Below are 9,864 nucleotides of genomic sequence, written 5' to 3'. Positions count from 1 at the left end.
AATTAATTTAAGTTTGACTTAAATTCGAATTTGAATTTGAATTAAAATTGGACTATAGGATAAAGGATGATTTCTCTTCCTTCCCTATCCAGAATTGGCGCCACACACAAGGGAGAAAAACCCTAGGGTGGCCGGCCACATTAGAGATAAGGTGTAGGAGATTTTTTGTTCCAAATTTAAATAAGAGATAGAGATTTGATTCCTTTTTGAAGTTTGACTTCTACTCTTTAAATATGAGAATGATAGAAAATTGAGAACACAATTTTTGAAACATATTTTTCAGCCCTAACTTGCATTGGTGGCCGAAATTCTCATTGAAAAAAAAGAGAGGAAAATTTTTCTCTCAAAAATTTCACATCGTGCATGCGTTGGTGTTTGTGGAAATTCGAGTGTTTTTGAAAACCTGTTTTGTCCCACGTGTGTCCACACACACGTCTACGTGGAATCAAGGAATTGACGTGGAAGACTTTGGTTTTCTAAACACAAAGATTGGAGCAAGGACTGTTCGTGGTCAAAGAACTCAAGTTATCATCCGAGTCGGTCTCTAGGTATTTTTCCTAATCGAGTTCTTGACATATAAATTAATGTGATTAATTTATTCGTGCATAAATTAATATAATCTATAGAGTATCTCAAAAGTTTTATGAAATTTTTGTTATACACGATCCGCATCCCCGCCACGCTTCCGCATCCGAATTCGATTCGGTTACCAACATGTTTGTGGTAGGTGAGAAACATTTGTATCCCTTTTTGTTTGACGAATACCCAATGAAGATACACTTGAGTGCTCTTTCCTCAAGTTTACTACGATTGTGAGAATGGATATGAATGAATGCAGTGCATCCGAAAACTTTGAAGGGAATTTGTGTGACCAGATGTGATTTTGGGTAACTTTTTAGGAGAATTTCCAGTGGGGTTTTGAATGTGAGTACACGTGAGGGCATCCTATTTATGAGGTAGGTTGCAGTGAGGACTACTTCACCCCAGAATCTTTTTGGGATATTAGACTGAAATAGTAGAGATCGGGCCACCTTGAGGATATGTCAATTTTTGCGTTCGGCCACCGCATTTTGTTGAGGGGTGTCTACGCAGGAACTTTGATGAACAATGCCATAGGATGTGAGGTAGGGACCGAGAGTGGAATTGAAGAAATCTCGGGCATTATCTGTCTTGAAAATTTGAATATTTGTTTGGAACTGTGTTTGAATCATTTTATGAAAGTTTTCGAATATTTGACTGGATTTAGACTTGTCTTTCATGAGAAATGTCCACCTCACACGGGTATGATCATCTATCAATAATAAAAACCATCTTGCTCCAGTGATATTTGGAATTCTGTTTGGACCCCAAATATCACCATGAATAAGAGAGAAAGGATGAGTTGGTTTATATGGACGGGGTAAGTAAGTGCTTTGGGTGTGTTTAGATAACTGGCAAATATCACACTAAAAAAACTTTGGATATTTATTGATGAACAATGATGGAAACAAACGTTTCAAGTACATGAAATTTGGATGACCTAACCTATAGTGCCACATTAAGATTGCACTATCTTTATTTGCGTGACTTATTGACTCTAGACTATTGACAGACCGACATTGAGGACTGACACTTGTTTTATTGACCTGGGAATAAGTTGAGGTGGTGGCTGCGTTGAGGAGATACAAGCCTGCACATATGTCAGCACTACCAATCATCTTCTCCGAACTCAAGTCCTGAAAAACTCAAGATTTAGCAAAAAACTTAGTCTCGCAGTGAAGGTCATTAGTCAGTTTGCCCACAGAAATTAGGTTACAATCTAGGTCAGGAACAAATAACACTGAGTGGATGGTAAGAGTCTTTGAAAGCTGCATGGTTCCTGTTCCAGCTACTCGTGAACATGTGCCATTGGCTATTCGGACAGTCTGATAGTCCTGACATGGAATATATGTTGTCAATAACGTTCTATCACCTGTCATGTGGTCTAAAGCCCCCGAATCGACTATCCAAGATGATGGTGACTTGGGTACATGAAGTGCAAGATTGCTAGTGCTCTGTGATGTCCCATCCGTTGAAATTGCAGAATTGGCCGAGAGCTGTGCTTTGTTGATTAGCTGCTGAAGTAGTTCCAGCTGGTCCTAAGTGAAGGGAATCTGACTTTGAGACCTCGTGGGTTCTGTAGCAGTAGTATTCCCTCGACTTTCACAATCTCGGCTTGGCTTCCAATCAAGAGGTTTCCCGTGTAGCTTCCAACACGTTTCCTTTGAGTGGCCTGGCTTTTTGTAGTGGTCACACCAGGGGCGTCCTCGACAGGAGTTTTGTGGCATTCCGCGAATAGCCAGGGCAACTGGCTCTGAAGAGACCTGATTGTCTTTGATTGCTGCAAGGGCTGATCCATTAGGAGTTGAATCGGATTGTCCCATTATGACTCGTTTGCGGCTTTCCTCCCGTCGTACTTCAAAGAAAACTTCACGGAGACTTGGAATGGGTTTTGGTGCCTAAAATCCATTCGCGTACTTCATCAAGCGATTTGTCCAGACCCATTAGAAATTTGAAGATGCGTTTGATCTCCACTATTTTCTTGAAATATGTGCTGTCATCAGAACACTTTCACTCATGAGTTTTGAACAGATCAAGCTGCTACCAATACCGCGTCAAAGTGGTGAAGTAGGTGGTTACTGGTTGATCTCCTTGTCGTAGATCTTGAAGGATACTCTCCACATGGAAGAGTTCAGCAGTATTTTCACTGTTGGAGAAGGTGTCACGGGCTGCATCCCAGATTTCTTTAGTAGTCGTATAGAGAAGGAAATTCTCGCCTGTTTCCGTCGTCATTGAATTGATTAGCCAGGACATGACCAGATTATTTTCAGCTCTCCATGTCTTGAATTTGGGATCACTGATGCTTGGTTGGACAGCAGCACCAGTGATATAATCGTCGCGGCTTCGTCCACTAATGTACATCATCATGGTCTGTGACCATTGAAGATAGTTATGGCCATTAAGTTTGTGACTGATGATGGGGGCAAGGTTGTTGTTGGAGGGTTGATAGTGACATTAGGGGAAACAGATGACGAGGAGTCTCTGGAGGTTTGTTCAGATTCGGCCATGGTGAGGATAGGCTAGAGGTGACGGCTCGGAAATTAGGGTTAGAGAGCCTGGGAAACAGATGACGAGGAGTCTCTGGAGGTTTGTTCAGATTCGGCCATGGTGAGGATAGGCTAGAGGTGACGGCTCGGAAATTAGGGTTAGAGAGCCTAGAGCTAGGGGTGACGGCTAGGAAATTAGGGTTAGAGAGCCTAGAGCTCTGATACCATGAAGATTTGAATAATTGGAATTTTCTTATCTTATTAATTGAATAAACTTCAGGTGTATTTATACATAGAAAACGTAAACTTGATCCTAAGAAAACTCCTAGATACTAGGAACTACTTTACATATTTCTAGGAATTAGTTTACAACAGAGCCTACAAAGTAGCACCGGTTATATCCATGATTCTAGGAACCTAAAAATCCTCTAGATTCGGCTAGTTTGAATTTCAACAGATTTAGTCTCACTTAACCACTTATGTAAGAATTTATGTTGAAAACAAACATAAAACGACCTTGTGAGCTTACTTAACCCCCCATTTTTTCGACATCATTTCCTGGGATTAGTACCATCAACATTTTTGCTTATAATGGAAAAGATATACAAGTAAATACAAAGAAGGTCTACGGACAAGATTGGTTCAGAAAAGATTCCCACCAGAATCTTTGCCAATAAATAGAGGAAAAGAAGACGAAAGCGGGTACTCTTTCCGTTTCCAGACGTTGAGACTTCATCGAATTGATTCTAGAATGGAACCAGGAGAGCAGACTAGAAACTCATCATAATTTCCTTAGAATTAGTCTTTGAGAGTGTCAAGAATTGGAAATTAAGGGTGTGTTCATTTGCATAACTCAAGTCATATTGTTACACTATTTTCTCTTATGTAAAATCAAATTTAATTTTTGTTGCTATAGTGTTTTTCTCTCACTTACACAACCCATGTAATGAACACATCCTAAGTCATTTGTAGTTGACTTGCGGCTAGATCAAAAAATCGATCCAAAAGCGTAAAATCAATCCAAGACAAGGATGTTTATAAAATATGCCATTTCTCATTCCATATTCATATATGTATACAAAATTTTCTTTTCCTGAACATCTTGAAATTACCACGTAAGTATAATATGTAGTGCAAACATTTGGGAAGATATTACAGGGATTCGTATAGAATCAACCATTTTTTTTATGTTTATTGTATCTTATTGAGTATAATTTTTCTTTTTAATGGATTTTTAGTCCTATGCAACTAATACTATAGGGGCAAAAGTATTGTTTCCCATGATGATGAGAAAGCAAACTGATTATACATATGGATATATTTCAACATTCCTGTGCAAGTCAATATGGGAAGCTTCCTGTCAGCCGAATATGGTCAAGTGTGCTCCTCAGACCATACTTGAGAACTGCCTGGTCTCCTTTCCTGAACCCTTCTCCATAAGCCGGGGACGAATCTGACTCGATCTGGTGTTTGAAAAACTCACCAAGTTTCGTTTCAAAGTCGGACCGTTTCCCCTTCTTGGACGACGTGGACGCAGGCGAGGATGAAGAGGAAGAGGAAGTGGAGGAGGATGATGAGGGAATATCGCTACCGGATGCAGAATACATCTCAGAGTCTAACCACATGTGTGCCAGCACTTGGCAGATACCTTCCTCAACCTCTGGACTAAGATTGGGATAGCCTGTCAAAACACACCATTGATAAGGCGAAAAAGATTACCAATACTCATAATAGATGAATCACAAATATAGGGGCCCACATTCAAGACCCGTTCAATGTGAATTGTGGTGCCCAACACTACCAATGCCGAATAGCAATGACCTAGTAACAACGGCAAGTTAGCAATAAAAATACATTAAGTATTCTACCTTTGAGTCTGAGCCATGCATGCATCATCTCATGAGCAAGAATTGACCCTGTCAACAACCTGTGCACATTTTTTTTAGGCCCAACAATTTAGAAGACTTGATTACATGTTATATGATTTATGATAATCTGAAGGGAAATACAATACCTTGGTAGGCCATACAAAACAAGAATTGCTGTGACTTCACATTTACGGATCAGCCTATAAGGTTCTGTTATCATGTCTATGATCCGGTATCCTGCTCCAATATTTGGCCTTTTTAATATCTGTCAATATGGTAACAAATTTATATTTTTGCTTTTTTTGAAATAAAATGAGGCTTCAAGGGTCAAACATTAGGGGGAAAATGAATTTCTTACAGTTGTAACAGTCTGTTCTTCCGACAAGCAGAGCCCTCTAGTTTCTGGCAAGTGATGATGGCCCTGCTCACAAGTGAGACAATTTTGGTAACCTTAACTAAATGAAAAAAAAAAAAAAAAAATGAAGCCAATATAGAAAAAGAAATATACATATATATTATTTATTTATTTTTAAAGTAGTAATGTTAAAAGCATTTTGAGATTTACATTCTTTTCTCCTTCCATGGCCTCATTTAGTGCTTGTCTCTCGACCAAGAGCATTGGAATCTGCTGCTCCACTTTCATGTTTAAGCCTTCATAGAATTCTTGTATTTCAAGGTAAAGTGGTTGGCATTCATGCGTATCCATAATAGAAGAATCTAGACACTCCAAGCATAACTTCCGACCATCATCTAGTAACAAATATCTTGTGTCTCTTGGCTGTATGGATTGAAAGGTAAATCATTAGTATGTGTGAAGAAAAGGGTTGATAAGAAAACAATTTTATGCTTCCTTTAATATTAACTGACCTCCATTCTTTCACAGCTGCAACACCGAGGCGTCCCATCACGCTCATGAGATGGGCAGTACTTTTGCATCCAGAAGGGATGTGCCCTATACTCGATCAAACCTTTTGAATTGGTTGGGATCTGAAAAGATTCATAATTAGAACAAGCACCAAAAGAGCTTGATGCTACAAAAGTGCGAGAACCGAAACGACAAGAAGCTTACAAAGTTACTGCAAACATCGCATCTAGGATGATGCTGCTCCTTATAACAGGATTTGTGGTAAGGACGATTTCCAGACATAGAAAACTGTTACAAGAAAGAGAGACTAGTTATGCAACAACCAATATAAAAGGAAACTTTACCAAGGAATTAAGGCACTTTATCAACAGATTCAAGGAAAAAATTGAATCTATTCAGACCTCATAATCGGTGATGGGAAGATTGCAGGCGTGGCAGCGAAAACATTCTGGATGCCAAACAGCATTCATGCAACTCAAAAATCGTCCGCGGCCAATATCGGCTTTGCAGCCAGCACATATCCTGCATAGCAATATTTTGTGTAACACAATCATAAAAAAAAGGACTAATTAATTTGCAAATGGGACTACTCTATACATATTTCACTTGTGTGAATTCCCCAAAGTTACATATCCGTCTACCAATTCATCAGTGATCAAAGGCCTAAATTGGTAAACAACCTCTGTAAGTATGAAATTAAGCAGGATAACAACGTCAAGATTTTCGAAATAATGCCGTACACATGGACTTTTTTCTCTTGAAATGAAGAGGATCATGGATTTGATACTGGTATATAATGATGTGATGACTGTGTTTACCTGTATCCAGATGGAAACGAGAATGGATTAAATAAGCCGCCGTGATCATAATGAGGAGGAGAATCCATGCTGAGACTTTCTTGAATAGCCCTGGCAAGCTGTTCATCTTCCTCCAATTGAGCTTTTGAAAGCTGCTCATCTTTCTCTGTTTCAACTTTAACTAATTGTTTGTCTTCATCCGATTCAACTTCCACAAGGCATTCACCAGCTTCCGATTCAACTTCGGCAATGCACTCATCTTTCTCTGTTTCAACTTTAACTAATTGTTTGTCTTCATCCGATTCTTCATCCGATTCAACTTCCACAAGGCATTCACCAGCTTCCGATTCAACTTCGGCAAGGCATTCACCAGCTTCCGATTCAACTTCGGCAATGCATTCATCAGCTTCCGATTCAACTTCGGCAATGCATTCATCAGCTTCTGATTCCGATTCCGTTTCATGGTCTACAAAGAGATTAGTAAAAGTCAAAAGATTACCCTCAACTGCTATTTCCAAGTATGTAACACTAAATAAAGGTATTGAAAACCTCAGAATGTTTCTTCAAAGTACACCTCTGATTAAGTCTTAGAACAAGTCTGACTGTCGATTTAGGCACATCTAAAGCAATCTACAGACTACAAAGTATCATCATATAACGCGCATGGAATTTAGCTAGCTACTACAATAAATACTATTTCTTTCAAAAAACTCGCAAGACGTCATCTTCTGCAAGCAAAACAAACTGACAAATAGTATTTAACCAATTTGTATTGCCAGCCGCATTTTGAGCATAATGTTATACAAAGGCAACAACTTACCAACAACCTTTTTCCCTTTTTGGTCTGCGTCTGAAAGGGAAAGTGCAATTGCACATTCGATTTCTTCTTTATCGAAGTCCGAAGAATCATCCTGTATCATAGCTTATCATAAACAAATTAGCACAATTATGATGCAAGAATGTTGGCTTATGATCATCACTTCTGTTTATCATGAACTAACTAGTAATTAGTGTCCTTCTGTTCAGCAACTACGCGAAAACAGCCAAACCAACACATATAGATGAGCAGGAAAAAAGAACAAATGACAGTAAAAGAAAGAATGGCAACTACCACAGAACGCCGAGGCTCGCTCCAATATCCATCCTCTCCATATCTTCCACGATATTGCCCATGTGAAGTTCTATGGCTAGAACCTTTAAGAATCTTAGTTAGCCAACCCATAAACGCAGCAATTTATTCGCCCGTGGGCCGGCCGGCAAACTATTTCCTGCAATCCAAGTCATTTCACTTAATAACGAGGAAAGGAGAAATGGAGAAAGGAGATACCAATGGTGCTTAAACTTCTGCTGCATTGAAAAATTCTACCTCTTAAGAGCATTACATTAATAAGATTCTTTCTGAAGGCTTGGACATAAATCAACACAAGCACAAGAATTCATCAACTCATGAGAGTAACAAATAAGAAAAACAGACATCACAAAGAAGAAATTATGAGGAAAACATATACCAAAGGTGGTAAACCTCAATTTGATCAAAAGGGTATCCGAATTCGGATTCAATAAGTCATCTTTATCCTTCAAAACCAAAAATTAAAAAAAAAAAAATCAACCAACCCAGATACAATTAACAAAAACTGCTTTAATTGTCTCCTTGGAGGCCACTCATTGAAAAATAATTGAAACAGTTTCTAGCATAATTCACATATCATCAACCCACACATATATTTATAAGAAAAAAACTTCCACCCACCCTCATAATTAATTACACAAAAAAAAGAAATAAATAAAAGCAAGAGAGGAATCTTCCAACTAGATAAATTTCTGGATATGATTTTTCAATTGATGATAAGAAAGGAAATGAAGCAAGAGATAGATAACATCAGGTGTCAGAAACCCCACCTCCAAAAAATTAAGAATCTGAAGAGACAAGAAGAATCTGATGAATCCCAGATCAGATAAACTCTCCAATTCCCATGAATGAACAGTCATTAGAAAATCATTAAACCACAGAAAAAGATATTAACCTCCATATCCTGCAAATTACTCAGCTTTTCTTTTTCTCTGTTTTACAAGAAAGTCAGGTAAAGATTTTTGGTGAAGAGAAGATAAAAAGTGAAAAAAAAAGAGGCCAAGAATGAATGGGAAAGGACTTGGATCCTACGCAAGTCCAAGTCCAAAGGGAAAGCTAAAATAATGCTCTCCAAAATAATGGAACTATTTTATTTTATTTTATTTTTGGTGCTGATACTTTATCAAAATATTGGAATTCTGTATCTTTCCTTAAAAACCACCAAAAAGGACGGATTTTGAAGATTGAAGGAATCAAAGCCCAGTTTTGGGGTTGTAGTAGTGGTGATTATTGTTGAATTCCATCACACTTTCTGCCTTTTTTTCCCCTTGGTTTGCAAGTGGGGCCTAGGCCATTTTTCAACCACACTTCGCTAAATGTCAAAAATCCCATGAAGCTTTCTGGTTGACAAAGTGACATAAGAAGAGAGAGAGAGGAGAGAGAGAGAGATCTAACCCCGCAGCCCGTTACAGTTACCATTCACAGAGTGAAGTGAGTGAAGTCTTGTCAAGTTCTCTTGCCAGGGTCTCCAAAGTGAGACAAAGAACAAGTTTGCCTATTAATCAACGCCACAATGGTTATTTGCCACGTTTCTTGAGTACTTATTAGATCAAGTTGGTTATTTTAGCATTTTAGCTTGTCTCACAGGCTTTGCTGATGTGTATACTTAGAGTATGTTTGGTAAGAAAAAAAAGTAAAAAGAAGGAAGAAGGTTGAGATTTTAAGAGGAAAAATAAAAATGTAAGTCGCTTGGTAGGAGAGAAAAAAGAAAATAAGAGAAAATAAAGTGAAAAATAATACATGTGGGTCCCACTATTTTTTTTCTTTTCACAAGTGGGCAGAAAATAGAATGAAAAATGGGGACAACTCATTAAAGTGAGTAAAGTTACTAAACTATCATTTTCTCCATCAACATCCAAGCAAAAAATTTAATGGTATAAAAGTAATTTATGAGTAAGATTTTTTCTTTACTCTTAATTTAACTTTCAATACCAAACAAGTGAAGGTAAGCTCATTTTCTTTCAATCTTCTCATACCAAACAACATAAAAGAAATTCAATTTTCTTTCTATCATTGTTATTTTTCATCACTTCCATATTTCATTTCTATCCTATTTTCTTTCCTTTCTACCAAATATAGCATTAGGCTTCGTTCACTTCGTCGATTACAATTTGTGATTTGAATTGAGTGCATGATTGAA

General features: G+C 38.0%; 1 protein-coding gene across 2 annotated transcripts; it reads right to left on the bottom strand.

Annotated features, from left to right (window-relative positions):
* Window positions 1-4,099: 4,099 nt before the first annotated feature.
* LOC21392498 (protein DA1-related 1) lies at window positions 4,100-8,933 on the bottom strand. Of its 2 annotated transcripts, XM_024167539.1 has the most exons (13): window positions 8,495-8,933; window positions 7,707-7,863; window positions 7,416-7,506; window positions 6,966-7,061; window positions 6,617-6,854; window positions 6,200-6,320; window positions 6,003-6,086; window positions 5,801-5,920; window positions 5,499-5,711; window positions 5,292-5,354; window positions 5,080-5,198; window positions 4,934-4,992; window positions 4,100-4,746 (listed from the first exon to the last, which is right to left on the bottom strand). In XM_024167539.1, the coding sequence occupies exons 2-13, from the start codon at window positions 7,815-7,817 to the stop codon at window positions 4,406-4,408; spliced, it is 1,656 nt and encodes a 551-aa protein (XP_024023307.1). In that variant the 5' UTR covers window positions 7,818-7,863; window positions 8,495-8,933; the 3' UTR covers window positions 4,100-4,405. The 2 variants fall into 2 exon arrangements, with proteins under 2 accessions (XP_024023307.1, XP_010099336.1); XM_010101034.2 differs by having other exon boundaries at window positions 6,617-7,061.
* Window positions 8,934-9,864: the final 931 nt, after the last annotated feature.

Source organism: Morus notabilis, unplaced genomic scaffold, assembly GCF_000414095.1.
Source record: "Morus notabilis unplaced genomic scaffold, ASM41409v2 Scaffold452, whole genome shotgun sequence".
Classification (NCBI taxonomy): Eukaryota; Viridiplantae; Streptophyta; class Magnoliopsida; order Rosales; family Moraceae; genus Morus; species Morus notabilis.
The sequence above is the reverse complement of the archived record's forward strand: the minus strand, read 5'-3'. Positions and strand labels throughout refer to the sequence as shown.